This window comes from Phalacrocorax carbo, unplaced genomic scaffold (assembly GCF_963921805.1).
Source record: "Phalacrocorax carbo unplaced genomic scaffold, bPhaCar2.1 SCAFFOLD_444, whole genome shotgun sequence".
Classification (NCBI taxonomy): Eukaryota; Metazoa; Chordata; class Aves; order Suliformes; family Phalacrocoracidae; genus Phalacrocorax; species Phalacrocorax carbo.
In genome coordinates this window covers 1-15,057 of record NW_026990502.1, presented here as the reverse complement: position 1 = coordinate 15,057, position 15,057 = coordinate 1, and the positions used below count along the sequence as shown (strand labels likewise).

The window sequence follows — 15,057 nt, the reverse complement described above, 5'->3', positions numbered from 1 at the left end:
TCCCGGGCGCTGTGGTGCGGGTGCTATGGGGGCAGGCGCTGTGGCGCGGGCACTGTGGGGCAGGCGCTATGGGGCGGGCGCCGTGGGGCAGGCGCCGTGGGGTGACCCCCCTCGTGCCCCCCCCAGACCTCGGTGGTGGCCGAGTGGAGGAACCTGACGGAGGAGAAAAACCTCGACAGCGACACCCCCAGGTGGGGCCCCCCCGAGCCCCCCCCGGACCCCCTGAGCCCCCCCGGACCCCCCGAGCCCCCCGCACACCCCCAGCCCCCCCTGAGCCCCCCCTGGACCCCCCGAGCCCCCCCCAGCACCCCCTGAGACCCCCCCAGCACCCCCCGAGCCCCCCCCGGACCCCCTGAGCCCCCCCGGACCCCCCGAGCCCCCCGCACACCCCCAGCCCCCCCTGAGCCCCCCCTGGACCCCCTGAGCCCCCCCCAGCACCCCCTGAGCCCCCCCGGACCCCCCGAGCCCCCCCCGCACACCCCCAGCCCCCCCTGAGCCCCCCCCGCACCCCCTGGACCCCCCGAGCCCCCCCCGGACCCCCCGAGCGCCCCCCAGCACCCCCTGAGCCCCCCCGGACCCCCTGAGCCCCCGCGGACCCCCCCCAGCCCCTCTGAGCCCCCCCCAGCACCCCCTGGACTCCCTGAGCCCCCCTGAAACCCCCCAGCCCCCCCCGAGCCCCCCCTGCAACCCCCAGCCCCCCCAAGCGCCCCTTGGAGCCCCTGAGCCCCCCCGCACCCCCCAGCCCCCCTGAGACCCCCCCGCCCCCTGCTGCAGGGTGCTGGTGGGGGGCACCCCCAGCCCCCCTGACACCCCCCTGACCCCCCCCCCCCGCTGCAGGGTGCTGGTGGGGGGCACCCCCAGCCCCCCTGACACCCCCCTGACCCCCCCCCCGCTGCAGGGTGCTGGTGGGGGGCACCCCCAGCCCCCCTCACACCCCCCTGACACCCCCCTGACCCCCCCCCCCGCTGCAGGGTGCTGGTGGGGGGCACCCGCAGCCCCCCTCACACCCCCCTGACACCCCCCTGACCCCCCCCCCCGCTGCAGGGTGCTGGTGGGGGGCACCCCCAGCCCCCCCAGCCCCTCTGACACCCCCCTGACCCCCCCCCGCTGCAGGGTGCTGGTGGGGGGCACCCCCAGCCCCCCTGACACCCCCCTGACCCCCCCCCCCCGCTGCAGGGTGCTGGTGGGGGGCACCCCCAGCCCCCCTGACACCCCCCCGACCCCCCCCCCGCTGCAGGGTGCTGGTGGGGGGCACCCCCAGCCCCCCCAGCCCCCCTGACACCCCCCCTGACCCCCCCCCCCGCTGTGGGGTGCTGGTGGGGGGCACCCCCAGCCCCCCTGACACCCCCCTGACACCCCCCGACCCCCCCCCCCGCTGCAGGGTGCTGGTGGGGGGCACCCCCGGCCCCCCTGACACCCCCCCGACCCCCCCCCCCCGCTGTGGGGTGCTGGTGGGGGGCACCCCCAGCCCCCCCCAGCCCCCCTGACACCCCCCTGACCCCCCCCCGCTGCAGGGTGCTGGTGGGGGGCACCCGCCTGCGGGACCCCGCCGAGCTGGAGGCGCTGCTGGGGGCGGCGGGGGTGGGGCTGGTGCTGGGGCCCTTCCTGGAGGCGCCGGGGCTCAACGCGACCCCCCCCGAACGTCACCCACCGGCTGTTGGGGTTCCTGCGCCCCCAGACGCCGCTCGCCTGGGCCGTGAGTCACCCCCGCCCCCCCGTGACCCCTCTGTGACCCCCGTGACCCCTCTGTGACCCCGTGACCCCTCTGTGACCCCGTGACACCCCCGTGACCCCTCTGAGACCCCCCCTGTGACCCCCGTGACCCCTCTGTGACCCCCGTGACCCCTCTGTGACCCCCCCTGTGACCCCCGTGACCCCTCTGTGACCCCGTGACACCCCCGCCCCCCCGTGACCCCTCTGTGACCCCGTGACCCCTCTGTGACCCCGTGACACCCCCGTGACCCCTCTGAGACCCCCCTGTGACCCCCGTGACCCCTCTGCGACCCTCTGTGACCCCCGTGACCCCTCTGTGACCCCCCGTGACCCCTCTGTGACCCCGTGACCCCTCTGTGACCCCGTGACCTCTCTGTAACCCGCCTGTGACCCCCAAACCCCCGTGTGACCCCGTCTGTGACCCCCAAACCTCTGTGACCCCCCTGTGACCCCCCATGACCCCTCTGTGACCCCCATGACCCCTCTGTGACCCCCCCGTGACCCCCCTGTGACCCCCAAACCCCCCTGTGACCCCCCATGACCCCTCTGTGACCCCATGACACCCCTGTGACCCCGTGACCTCTCTAACCCCTCTGTGACCCCCTGTGACCCCCAAACCCCCCCGTGACCCCCCAGTGATCCCCCAAACACCCCTGTGACCCCCCCGTGACCCCCAAACCCCCCGTAACCCCCGTGACCCCCTAAACACCCTGTGACCCCCAGACCCCTCTGTGACCCCCCGTGATCCCCCAATTCCCCTGTGACCCCCCGTGACCCCCCATGACCCCCTAAACACCCTGTGACCCCCAGACCCCTCTGTGACCCCCCGTAACCCCCCGTGACCCCCTAAACACCCTGTGACCCCCAGACCCCTCTGTGACCCCCCGTGACCCCCCAATTCCCCTGTGACCCCCCGTGACCCCCCCGTGATCCCAAACCCCCCTGTGACACCCCGTGACCCCCCGTGACCCCCCGTGACCCCCAACCCCTCCTGTGACCCCGTGACCCCAACCCTCCATGACCTCTGTGACCCCCCGTGACCCCCCAACCCCTCTGTGATCCCCCAACCCCACCCGTGACCCCCCGTGACCCCCCCGTGATCCCAAACCCCTCCGTGACCCCCAACCCCCCCATGACCCCCCCAAACTCCGCCTGTGACCCCCAAACCCCCCCGTGACCCCTGGCCCCCCCCGTGATCCCCAAACCCCTCCGTGACCCCCAACCCCCCCCGCCCCCCATCTGCCTCCCCGGCAGGCGGGGCCGGGCGTGGCGGGGCGTGGCCGGGCGGGGGGCGTGACGCGGCGCCCCTCCCCCGCAGGCGGGGTCCCCCTGGAGCACGCGGCGACGCGGAGCCCCCCCCGCGCCCCCCAACTGCTGCTGCTGCGCTGGGCCCTGCCCGGGACCCCCGCCCTCAGCTACGGCGACGAGGTGGGGCTGCGCGAGCCCCCCCGGCGCCCCCCAGGTACGGGGGGGGGAGTGGGGGGGTGGGGGACGGGGACCCCCGCGCCCCCCAGGTACGGGGGGGGATTAGGGGGGGATGGGGACCCCCAGCACCCCCCAGGTACGGGGGGGGATTGGGGGGGGGGGACGGGGACCCCCGGCGCCCCCCAGGTATGGGGGGGGGATGGGGGCGCTGAGGGGTTGGGGGGGGATTGGGCGGGGTTTGGGGGCGGGGGGAGGGGCCATGCCCTGACCCCGCCCCCTGACCCCCCCCCAGCCGCCCCCGATGCCCTGGGACGTCATCGACAGCATCCGCGAGGGCGACAACAGCACCGAGGTGGGCGGGGCTTCCCGAGGGGGCGGGGCTTCCCGAGGGGCGGGGTCTTAAAGGGGCCGTGCCACCTGGGTGGAAGTTAACGGGGGCCCACTGTAGAGTGTGGCTTTAAAAGGGCGATGCCGCGTGGGCGGGCTTTAAAGGGCCCCACCCTGGGGCGTGTCCTTAAAGGGGCAACGCGACGGGGCGTGTCCTTAAAGGGACCCCACGCTGTGCTGCGTCCTTAAAGGGGCAATGCCGCAGGAGTAGGAATTAATGGGGCAACAGCCGGGGTGGGACCTTAAAAGGGCAATGCCACAGGTCGGCCTTAAAGGGGCCCCACCATGGAGCGTGGCCTTAAAGGGGTAACAGCGCAGGGCCAGGCCTTAAAGGGGCCATACCCTATATTGTGTCCTTAAAGGCACAGCACTACACGGGTGTGTTCTTAAAAGGGCAATGCCACAGGGGTGGGCCTTAAAGGGGCAGTGCGCATGGAGGGGCGGGCCCGCCGTTAACCCCTCCCCCCCGCAGGCCCGCCTGCTGGAGCTGTGCCGCAGCCTGGGCGCGCTGCGGGCGCGGGAGCTGTCGCTGGCGGTGGGGGAGGCCGAGGCCGTGGACGCGGGGCCGGTGGCCGCCGCCTTCCTGCGGAGCTGGGACCAGAGCGAGCGCTTCCTCGTCGTCCTGAACCCCGGGGGGCAGCCCCTCCCCCACGTGGCCCTGCAGGACCCCTCCCTCCCCCCCCAGGCCACGCTGCGCCTCAGCACCCACCGCCCCCTCCCCGAGGATCCCCAGGTCAGCCTGGCGGACCTCGACCTCCTGCCCTACGAGGGGCTGCTCCTCAGCTTCCCCTACGCCCCATAGCACCCGCCCTGCCCCACGGCCGCCGTGGGGCAGCAGGAACCAGGGCACGGCCCCCCAGCACCCACAAATGGATGGACCCCCCCACCCCTTCCCCAGCCACCACAGGGCAGGGTGATGCCCCCCACCACCCCCCCCCAGCACCCACAAATGGATCGACCCCCCCAACCCCCACAGGAGAGGCGCCCTTCCCCCCCCCCCCCCCGAGCACCCATGAGTGGGGGGACCCAGAACCCAACCCCTTCCCCCTGCTTTTTGGGGGGCAGGGTCACACAACTCCCCCCGCCCGGGACCCATTTTGGGGGTGCCCCCCCCATTCCCATGGGGTTTGGGGGGGGGGGGGTGTCCCTTCTCTCCCCCACCTTGGGGGGGTAACACTCCGGTTTGGGGGAGCCCCCTCAGCCCTGGGGGGGTTTCGGGGTTCCCCCCCCTCAAACACTGAATAAAGCAGCTGCATTTTGTGCCCCTGGTGTCCCTTTTTGGGGGGGGGGGGGGAGCGGGGTTGGGGAGCGGGGTTGGGGGGCGGGGTTGGCTAAGGGTCGGGGGGGGGGCTCTGGGGGGGTGTCACGGGTGCCAGGGAGCCCCCCAGCAGACCCACAGCTGGACTTGGGGGGTGGGGGGAACTCGGGGGTGCTGATGGGGGGGAAGCACGGACCGGGTGGGGGGCGGGGCTATGGGGGTAGGCTGGGGGCGGGGCTATATGCCGGCACTGACCAGCTATGGGGCCGGCTGGGGGGCGGGGCTGACCGGCCGCGGGGCGGGGCTCCGCGCCAGACCACGCCCCACTCCCCGCCGTGCTCCGCCGCGGCCCCGCCCACTCCAGGCCCCTCATGGCGCAGGCGCGGGACCCCCCCCCCCCCCGGAAGTGACGGTGCCGGAAGCGGGAGCGGCCGCGCGGGCGGGGCGGGATGAAGCTGCTCACGCACAACCTCCTCAGCTCCCACGTCCGCGGGCTCCGGCCCGGCGGCGGGTTCCCGCTGCGCATCCAGGTACGGCTCCGCCCCCGGCCACGCCCCCCGGTACCCCCCCCCCGGTACCCCCCCCCGGTACCCCCCCCCGGTACCCCCCCCCGGTACCCCCCCCGGTACCCCCCCCATTCCCCCTATTCCCGTGTGTCCCCCCCCGGTACCCCCCCGGTACCCCCCCGGTACCCCCCCATTCCCCCCATTCCCGTGTCCACCCCCCCCGGTACCCCCCCGGTACCCCCCCGGTACCCCCCCATTCCCGTGTCCACCCCCCCCGGTATCCCCCCGGTAATTCCCGCTCTCCACCCCCGGTACCCCCCCTTATCGCTCCCGCGTTACCCACCCCCGTTACGCCCGGGAACCCCGTTACCCCTCGTTATCGCCCCTCCCCCCGGTAGCCCACTGGTACCCCCCGTTATCGCCCCCCCGGTAACCCCCCCCCCCACCCCTCGCAGGCCTCCGAGGTGCGGGTCCCCCCCCACCCCCCGGTAACCCCCCGGTAACCCACCCCCACCCCCCGCAGGCCTCCGAGGTGCGGGTCCCCCCCCGGTAACCCCCCGGTAACCCCACCCCCACCCCCCGCAGGCCTCCGAGGTGCGGGTCCCCCCCCGGTAACCCCCCGGTAACCCCCCCCCACCCCCCGCAGGCCTCCGAGGTGCGGGTCCCCCCCCCCACCCCCCGGTAACCCCCCGGTAACCCCCCCCCACCCCCCGCAGGCCTCCGAGGTGCGGGTCCGGCCCGTCCCGTTCAACGCCGCGTTCGTGGCGCGGCTCGTGCCGCGGCTGCGGTGGGGGGCGCTGCGGGAGGCGGCGGAGAGCGTGAGGAGGGGGGGTCCGGGGGGTGCGGGGGGGGAACGGGGGGTCCGGGGGGGCCCCGGGGGGCTGGGGGCGCTGCGGGAGGCGGCGGAGAGCGTGAGGAGGGGGGGTCCGGGGGGTCCGGGGGGGGAACGGGGGGTCCGGGGGGGCCCCGGGGGGCTGGGGGCGCTGCGGGAGGCGGCGGAGAGCGTGAGGAGGGGGGGTCCGGGGGGTCCGGGGGGGGAACGGGGGGTCCGGGGGGGGAACGGGGGGCTGGGGGCGCTGCGGGAGGCGGCGGAGAGCGTGAGGAGGGGGGAACCGGGGGGTCCGGGGGGGGAACGGGGGGTCCGGGGGGGCCCCGGGGGGCTGGGGGCGCTGCGGGAGGCGGCGGAGAGCGTGAGGAGGGGGGGTCCGGGGGGGCCATAGGTGGTCCTGAGGGGCTGGGGGGGGTCCCAGTTTTGGGGGGTGTTGGGGGGCTGGGGGGGATCCGGGGGGCTCAGGGGGGTGATTGGGGGGAGGGGGTCACTGGTTTGGGGGGTCCTGGGGTGGGGGGCTGGGGGTTGGGAGGGGTCTCAGTGGGGGGCTCTGGTTTGGGGGTGCTGTGGGGGGGGCTCCTGGGTGGGGGGTGTCTTGGTTTGGGGGTGTCCCAGCTTGGGTGGGGGGTCCCTGTTTCAGTGGGAGACCCATGGGGGGGGGGGGGGCTGGTTTTGGGGTTCCCTGGCTTGGGGGGGGAACAACCTCGGGGACCCCCCCCCAAAGGGGACACTTTGGGGGTCCCACAGCCCCCCCTAAACCACATTACCCCCCCCCCCAAAGTTGGGGCACCCCTCGGAGCTGCCCCCCGAACCTGCCCCTGACTACGAGGGGGACGAGGACTTTCTGCGGCGGGTGCACCACGTCCTGCTGGAGGTGAGGGGGGTCCCCAAACCCCGGGGGGGGGGTCCCCAAACCCCGGGGGGGCCCCGCTGACCCCCCCATGTGTGTGTGTGTCCCCCCCCCAGGTGGAGGTGCTGGAGGGGGTCCTGGAGTGCCCGGACTCGGGGCGCCAGTTCCCCATTTCCCGGGGGATCCCCAACATGCTGCTGAGCGAGGAGGAGGCCTGAGGGGGGGCGGCGGCCTGGAGACCCCCCCCCGCACCCCTAATTTATTTTGGGGGGGCCCCCCCGAGGAAAATGGGGGGGGTCCCCAGGGAGGGTGGAGGCGTTGTTCCCCCCCAAGGGGGGGCGAACCCCAAATAAAGGGAGTTTTCAGGTGTGTGGGGAGAGCCCTGGGTTCTTGGGGGGCGCCCCCAAAATGGGGGGGGGTGGGGTAAAATGGGGGGGTGCCCCCAAAACAGGGGAGGGACTCAAAGTGGGGGGAGTACCCCCAAAATGGGGGGGTGCCCCCAAAGGGGGGGAGGCACAATGTGGGGGGGTGACCCCAAAAAGGGGGGGGTATAAAATGGGGGGGTGCCCCCAAAAGGGGGGGATAAAGGGGGGCTTCGGGGGTGGCGCATAAAAGGGGAGGGGGCGTGGCCTGCTGGGCTCTATTTGCATATGGGGCGGGGCTACTGCTCAGAGTGTGGGGGCGGGGTCTTGCCGTAGGGTTATTTGCATATGGGGCGTGGGCCTGGTGATTTGCATAATGGGAGGGGCGAGTGGATGGGGAGGTACAATGTGCTGCTCATCCATATGCATGAGGGGGCGGGGCTTTCACTCTCCATCCTGTTTTCTACCCTTTTACCCCCAGTTCTGCCTTTTTTGCATTCAAATTTCTTTTGCCCCAAACCTCCCCTTTTCCCCCCAAAAAACCCTCCTTTTCTTGCAAAAAAACCCTCCTCTTTTCCCCCAAAATCCTTCCTCTTTTAACCCAAAAAAACCTCTTCCCCCCAAAAAACCCTCCTTTTTCCCAAAAAACACTTTTTAGGCCCCCAAATCCCTTGTTTGCCCCCAAAATACTTCTTTTTGCCCCCAAATCTCACCTTTTCCCCCCAAAACCCTCCCTCCCCTGTCTCTCCCTGCCCCCACCCGTCGCTCACCCACAGGCGGGGGTTTTTTTCCCATTAATTTAATAAAAACTCTCACTTTTGTGCCGATTTCGGGCCGCGGGTGCCGCGTTTGGGGATGGGCGGGACCCGGGGGGGGGGTGGGGATGGGGGTCCCCCGGAGGTGCTCCCGGGAGGGGTCCCGGTGTCCGGGGGGGCCCCGCGGCCGTTCTCCAGGTGTCCGGAGGGACACGGACACATCGTGTGACCCTCCCGGGGTGGGGGGGGTCCGTGGGGAGACCCCCACCCCGAGTCCCTTTCGCTGCTCCCGCCGCCCGCCCAGAGCGGCCTCACCACCAGGGGCCGCTCCATCTCCCCTCTCTATGGTCGGGGGTTACTGCGCCGGCGCCGCCGGAAGTGACGACATTGCGCAGGCGCGCGCGGCGGCAGCGGCCTGAGGCGGGAGCGGCGGTTGGAGCGGCGGGAGGGCCCGGTGAGGGGCGGGGGGAGCCCGGGGGGGAGCGGGGGATTCTCGGGGGTCCCCGGGGGGGGGGTTCGGGGGGTTCCCGCGGTGTCCCCAGGCCCCGGCCCCGCCCGGCGCTGTCCCCGTGTCCCCGCCCAGGCCCGGCCCCGCGTCCCCCGGGGGTCCCTGTGTCGTCGTCGTTCCCCCCGCCCCCCCCCCCCCACCCACCCCCCGTTCCTGCCCCCTCCTGAGCCGGGCCCGTGTCCCGTTCCCACCCCACCCCCCCCCATGTGTCCCCATGGCCCCCCCATCCCTCCCAGGCCCCCCCATGGCCCCCCATCATTGTCCCCGTTCCCTTTCCAGGATGTCCCCATCTCCCCCCGAGCTGTCCCGGTCCCCTCATGCTCCCTGTCCCACCCCACTCCCCAGCCCCCCCCGTCCCCCCCCACCGTCCCCCCCTTCCCTCACACTCCCCATCCCCTTATGCTCTCCGTCCCCCCCCACCCCGCTCCCTGTCCATCTGTCCCCTGCTGCCCACCCCTCTCACACTCCCCTGTCCCCCCTCCCCTCCCGCTCCCCGTGCCCCCCCCCCCGTGCCCCCCATCCCCCCGCGCCCTCACCTCGCGGGTCCCCGCAGGCGCCATGTCCTCGACGTCGCAGAAGCACCGGGACTTCGTGGCGGAGCCGATGGGGGAGAAGCCGGTGGGGACGTTGGCCGGCATCGGGGACGTGCTGGGCAAGAAGCTGGAGGAGAAGGGCTTTGACAAGGTGGGGGGGCCTGGGGACACGCTGGGACGCACAGGGGCACCCCGGGGACACTTGGGGACACCCTGGGACACCCTGGGGACACTCAGGGATATGCAGGGACCCTCCTGGGACATTTGGGGACACCCCAGGACGCTTGGGGACACCCTGGGGACGCAGGGGGACACTCAAGGACACCTTGGGACCCTCGGGGACACGCAGGGACACCCTGGGATACTTGGGGACACCCTGGGGATGCCCCACCCAAGGCAAGGGGTGCCGAGGGGACGGGGCCATCCTTGGGGGGTGACCCAGGGGGACAGGGGTGGCCCCGGGGGCTGTCTGGAGGTGGGGGGGGGTGCCCCTGGGGGGACGGGGGTCCCCAAGGGGGTCCCTGGGGGAACTGGGGGTTCCCCAAGGGGGTGGGGATATCCCTGGGAGGGGGGTGTCTCCAAGGGGGTCCCTGGGGATCTGAGGGGTCCCCAAGGGGGTGGGGGTGACTTCAGACGGGTGGGGGTGTCCTCAAAGGAGTGGGAGGGATCCCCAACAAGGTCCCCAGTGGGGGGCGGGTTGTCCCCAATAGGGATGGGGGGGACTGTGGGGACACGGGGGGGGCTCAGGGTCCCTGCTGGGGATGTGGGGGGGTCAGGGACCCCCTTAGGGGCACAGAGGGTGGGGACACGGCAGGGGGGTGGGGACCCCCTTAGGGATGGGGGTGGGGATGGGGACCCCCCTGGTGACACAGTGGGGAGATGGGGACACGCTTGGGGACACAGGGTGGGGTTGGGGGTACCACTAGGCACATGGGGGGGGGACAGGGACCCCCTGGGGATATGGGGCAGGGGAACAGGGACCCCCTGGGCATACGGGGGGTGGGATGTGGACCCGCTTAGGGGCACGGCAGGGGGGCTCAGGCCCCGTCGGGCTCCTCGGGGACGCCGGGGCCGTGCCCAGGGTGGCAGGGGCTGACCCCGGGGACCCCCCCCGTGCCCCCTCCCCAGGCCTACGTGGTGCTGGGGCAGTTCCTGGTGCTGCGCAAGGACGAGGAGCTGTTCCGGGAGTGGCTGAAGGAGACGTGCGGGGCCAACGCGCGGCAGTCGCGGGACTGCGCCGGCTGCCTGCGCGAGTGGTGCGACGCCTTCCTCTGAGCCCCCCGGCGCCCCAAACCCCCCCCGGCGCCCCAAACCCGCCCCCCCGGCACCCCAAACCCCCCCCCGGCACCCCCACCCCACCCCTGCCACCACCCCGCAGCCACCTGGCAAACGCCGGCTGCCTGCGCGAGTGGTGCGAGCCCTTCCTCTGAGCCCCACGGTGCCCCAAACCCCCCCTCCGGCGCCCCAAACCCCCCCTCCGGCGCCCCAAACCCCCCTCCGGCACCCCAACCCCACCCCCCAGCACCACCCCCCCCGCCACCACCCCGCAGCCACCCGCCAAACGCCGGCTGCGCAACACATCGGGGCCCCCCCAAACTGTGGTGCTGCCCCCCCACCCACCGCAGGGAACCCCCGTTTTGGGGTGCCCCCACCCCTCGTGGGGGGGTGCCAGGGTGCTACTGCCTCCCCCCAACACCCCAAATCCCCACCCCAACACCCCAAATTCCCCCCCAGCACCCCAAATCCCCACCCTGACACCCCCCTGGCACCCTGCAGCCACCCAGCAAACCCATCGGGGCCCCCCCAAACTGTGGTGCTGCCCCCCCCGTCACCTAACCCCCATTTTGGGGTGCCTCCACCCACTGGGGGGGGTGCCAGGGTGCCATTGCCCCCCCCCAACACCCCAAAACCACCCGGGGGGGGGTCTGGGGGAGCCCTCCCCCCCTTCCTGGGGCTATGCTGACATTTCCCCCCTCCCCACACACATGCGGGGGGGGGGGTGGGGGGGTTTTGGGGTGTCCCGTCCCCTCCCCCACGGGGCGATTTTGTGTCATTTTGGGGGTGACACCCCCACCCCCACAGAAAAAAAAATCAAATTTCTTTGTAAAAGGGTTTTGTAAACAATAAAGGTTTTGCTGTGCTGGAGCCGGCCCAGGGGGGGAAATTGCGGGGTTCGGGGGGGGGGATTGGGGGGTTCGGGGGGGGGCATTTGGAGGGGTCTGGGGGGGGTGGGGGTTTGGGACATTTGGAGAGGATTTAGGGGGCTTCGGGGGCAGATTGGAGGGGGTTTGTTGGGGTCATTTGGGGGTTTGGAGGTTATTTAAGGGGTTCGGGGGGCTTTTGGGGTGTTTATGGGGGTTCGGGGGGGGTTTGGGGGGGTCGGGGAAGCCCCAGAGGCGCAGCCAGTCCTCCAGAGCAGTGGAGCGGGGCCTCCCGGTGGGCCAGAGTGGGGGGGGGGAGGGGCGGAGCGGGAGGAAGGCGGGAGTCATCCAGAGCAGCCGAGCGGAGCGGCCCAGAGAGGCAGCGAGTCCTCCAGAGCAGCCGCGCTGGCCCTCCCGGCGGCCCAGAGCGCCCCGCGCGGAGCACTTCCGGGTCAGAGGTCGCCGCTCCGCCAGCGCGGGCTTTCTCAGTTGCCGGGACCCCGCATCCCTCCCCTCCCCCTGCCATGGCGGAGGCCGCCCCCTCCCCCTCCCCTTCCCCTTCCCCCCCCCGCCGCCGCCGCCGCCGCCCCCGACCCTCCCCCAACCCGCTTTTCATCCGGTGGCTCCGGGAGTGGCGGGACGAGGCCGTCGGGACGCGGGCGAGGGGCGTCTACGAGCGGGTGGGTGACGGGGGGGGGAAGGTCCCGGTGGGTGGGGGGGGGGGCCCTGGTGGGAGGGGGTGGTCCCTATTGAGTGGGGGGGGGGGGTCTCCGTGGGAGGGGAGGGGTCCCAGGTGGGGGGGGGAAGGGTGTCACCGGTGTGAGAGGGGGGTCCCCGGGGGGAGGGGGGCTCCCCGTTGAATGTGGGGGATCCCCGGAGGGTGAGGGGGGGTCCCGGTGAGTGTTGGGGGTGGGGGGAGTCCCATCGGGAGGGTCCCCGGTGTGAGGTGGGAGGTCGTTGGTGGGTGTTGGGCGGGGGGGGGGGTCCCCTGTGGGGGTTTGGGGGGATGCCGGTGGGGGGGGGGAGGGTCCCCGTTGGGGGCTTGGAGGGTGCTGGGAGCGTTGGGGTTCCATTTGGGGGGGGGGGAGAGGGTCCCCGGTGGGGGTTTCGGGGGCGCTGGGGGTCCCCGGGGGGGGTTTGGGGGTCCCCGGTGAAGGTTTGGGGGGTGCTGGGGGTCCCCGGTGGGGGGGATGAGGGTCCCCGGTGGGGGTTTCGGGGGCGCTGGGGGTCCCCGGGGGGGGTTTGGGGGGTGCTGGGGGTCCCCAGTCGGGGGTTGTGGGGCGCCGGGGGTCCCCGTGCCCAGCCGGGGTGCAGCCCCCCCCCGCCCCGCAGGCGCTGGGCTCCCTGCGCCGCTTCCCGCTGCCGCTGGGCTCCGGGCGCGCGGCCGCCGTCCTGCGGCACTTCGGGCCCCGCCTCTGCCGCCGCCTCAGCCTGCGCCTGCGCCGCCACCGCGCCGGTGGGCGGGGCCGGGGGCGGGGCCGGGGGCGGGGCCGGGGGCGGGGCCGCGGGGGCGGGGCTGGCGGCTGGAGGGGCCGCCACGTGGCACCTCTGGGGGTGGGTGGGGCCTCGCTGAGGGGGCGGGGGGATGGGGAGGGGCGGGGCTAAGGGGGGATGGGCGGCAACCCTCTGGCACTTCTGGGGTGGGCGGGGCCTTGGAGGAGGGGCTTCGGTGTGTGGGCGGGGCTTGGGGCACCACCCTCAGCCCCTTCCGGGGGTTGCAGGAGGGTGGGAAGAGGTGGGTGGGGCTAAGGTGGGTGGTGCCTCAAGAAAGGGTGGGGCTAAGGTGGGCGGTGCCTTGAGGGGGCGGTGCTTGGTGGGGCTAAGATGGGTGGGGCCTCGGGAAGGGGTGGGGCCTGGGGTGGGTGGGGCATCCCCACACTGATGCCTATGGTAGCTTGGTGGGGGCGGAGCTTAGGTGGGTGGGGGCTATGGTGGGCGGAGCTTGGGGTTATCCCAAGGGTGGGCGGGGCTGCAGTGCCACTGGGGCTCCTTTGCATGCTGATAACTGCTTATTTGCATAATGATTTGCATATCGGCCCCTCCCCAGAGCAAGGCCTCCCCCCCAGCCCCCCCGCAGAGGGGCGGGGCCCGGAGATCCCCTTGGCTCCGCCCACAGTGAGTGTCACCGCCCTGCCCCTCCCCCCGCCCGGATGCCAGGGTCCCCCCACGGCTCATCCCTCCCCTCCCCCACCCCCCCCAGCGCCGCCCCGCCCGCGACTACCGGCCCCTCCCCCGCTCGGCGGCCCACGCCCTCCTGCTGACCCTGCACGCGGTGAGTGGGGGGAGGGGCCCGGACGTCTGGGTCCCCCCCGGGGGGTGGGAGGGAGGGGCCTGGACCCCCATCCCTCCCCCCCACTCATCTCAAGCCCCGCCCCCAGAGCACAGAGCCCCTCCCAGGGGCGGAGCTCCTGCGCCAGGCCCAGCCCCTCTGCGACCGGCCCCTGAGCCCGGTAAGTGCCGTCAGTAGGGACCAGAGTGAACGGGGTGTTACTGGCGCCTCTGCCCCTCACCCCCCCCGTGGGTCCCATGGGACCCCCCTGAGGGTCCTGGGGGCAGGGGGAGGGGTGACATGAGCCGTGTCCCCTCCCCCCACAGGCAGCCCCCGGGGGGGCTCTGGGCCCCCTCCTCCGCCGGGACCTGCTGCAGCGGAGCGGCCCGCCCCCCCCGGTACGCCCCTCCCCCCCCCCGCACGCCAGGGTCCCCTCCCCCACCCAACCCCTGGGTGTTCCCCCTCCCCCCCCCGAACACCCGCAGTCACCCCTCCCCCCCCCAGGTACTCGCTGACCCCACGGGGTCAAATCCTGGCCCAGCGATTGGCTGCTGCCGCCCTGGAAGCCCCTCCCCCACCCCAGGAGTCCGGGGAGCCCCCCCTGCCGGGGGGGGAGGAGCAGCCCCCTCCCCCCTCCCCACCGTGAGTCCGGGGTCCCCTGCGGGGGGAGGGGAGAGGGGCCGCGATGCCTGGGTTCCCTCGGGGGGGGGGCGTGTGGGGGGGAGGGGCTGGCTCCAGCCGGGGGGGGGAGGGGGGAGGGGTGAGAGGAGGGGGATCCCCTCGGGGGGGGGGGGGCTGGGTGCTGGGGGGGAGGGGCTCCCCCAGACGCCTGGGTGCCCCCTGGGGGGGGAGGGGCTGGGTGCTGGGGGGGGAGGGGCTCCCCCAGATGCCTGGGTGCCCCCTGGGGGGGGAGGGGCTGGGTGCTGGGGGGGGGAGGGGCTCCCTCGGATGCCTGGGTGCCCCCTGGGGGGGGGAGGGGCTGGGTGCTGGGGGGGGGGAGGGGCTCCCCCAGATGCCTGGGTGCCCCCTGGGGGGGGAGGGGCTGGGTGCTGGGGGGGGGGAGGGGCTCCCTCGGATGCCTGGGTGCCCCCTGGGGGGGGAGGGGCTGGGTGCTGGGGGGGGGGAGGGGCTCCCCCAGATGCCTGGGTGCCCCCTGGGGGGGGAGGGGCTGGGTGCTGGGGGGGGAGGGGCTCCCCCGGACACCTGGGTGCCCCCTGGGGGGGGAGGGGCTGGGTGCTGGGGGGGGGAGGGGCTCCCCCGGACGCCTGGGTGCCCCCTGGGGGGGGAGGGGCTGGGTGCTGGGGGGGGAGGGGCTCCCCCGGACGCCTGGGTGCCCCCTGGGGGGGGAGGGGCTGGGTGCTGGGGGGGGAGGGGCTCCCCCGGACACCTGGGTGCCCCCAGGGCCGCCCCCGAGCTGGAGTTCGAGCTGAGACCCGGCGAGTTCGACATCATCCTCTGCGCTGACGTCAGCGAGGCCAGCGGGTGCCGTCCCCTCCCCCACCCCGCCCCCACCCCCGGGGG

General features: G+C 73.9%; 4 protein-coding genes across 4 annotated transcripts; all 4 read left to right on the top strand.

The window, feature by feature from the left end:
- Positions 1-3,263: 3,263 nt before the first annotated feature.
- LOC135311353 (amino acid transporter heavy chain SLC3A2-like) lies at positions 3,264-4,787 on the top strand. The gene is made up of 3 exons (XM_064440492.1): positions 3,264-3,324; positions 3,431-3,490; positions 3,998-4,787. Exons 2-3 carry the CDS (start codon positions 3,440-3,442, stop codon positions 4,325-4,327), a joined length of 381 nt encoding a protein of 126 aa, XP_064296562.1. The 5' UTR covers positions 3,264-3,324; positions 3,431-3,439; the 3' UTR covers positions 4,328-4,787.
- A 380-nt stretch (positions 4,788-5,167) lies between these two features.
- Positions 5,168-7,337, top strand: TRMT112 (tRNA methyltransferase activator subunit 11-2). Its single transcript, XM_064440488.1, has 4 exons — positions 5,168-5,313; positions 6,006-6,107; positions 6,900-6,992; positions 7,085-7,337. Exons 1-4 carry the CDS (start codon positions 5,233-5,235, stop codon positions 7,184-7,186), a joined length of 378 nt encoding a protein of 125 aa, XP_064296558.1. The 5' UTR covers positions 5,168-5,232; the 3' UTR covers positions 7,187-7,337.
- A 1,054-nt stretch (positions 7,338-8,391) lies between these two features.
- BANF1 (BAF nuclear assembly factor 1) lies at positions 8,392-11,271 on the top strand. Its single transcript, XM_064440490.1, has 3 exons — positions 8,392-8,539; positions 9,147-9,277; positions 10,255-11,271. The coding sequence occupies exons 2-3, from the start codon at positions 9,152-9,154 to the stop codon at positions 10,399-10,401; spliced, it is 273 nt and encodes a 90-aa protein (XP_064296560.1). The 5' UTR covers positions 8,392-8,539; positions 9,147-9,151; the 3' UTR covers positions 10,402-11,271.
- A 408-nt stretch (positions 11,272-11,679) lies between these two features.
- LOC135311351 (crossover junction endonuclease MUS81-like) lies at positions 11,680-15,051 on the top strand. The gene is made up of 8 exons (XM_064440489.1): positions 11,680-11,947; positions 12,600-12,723; positions 13,315-13,382; positions 13,468-13,539; positions 13,646-13,717; positions 13,863-13,934; positions 14,041-14,178; positions 14,938-15,051. The coding sequence occupies exons 1-8, from the start codon at positions 11,792-11,794 to the stop codon at positions 14,998-15,000; spliced, it is 765 nt and encodes a 254-aa protein (XP_064296559.1). The 5' UTR covers positions 11,680-11,791; the 3' UTR covers positions 15,001-15,051.
- The last annotated feature ends 6 nt before the right edge of the window (positions 15,052-15,057 follow it).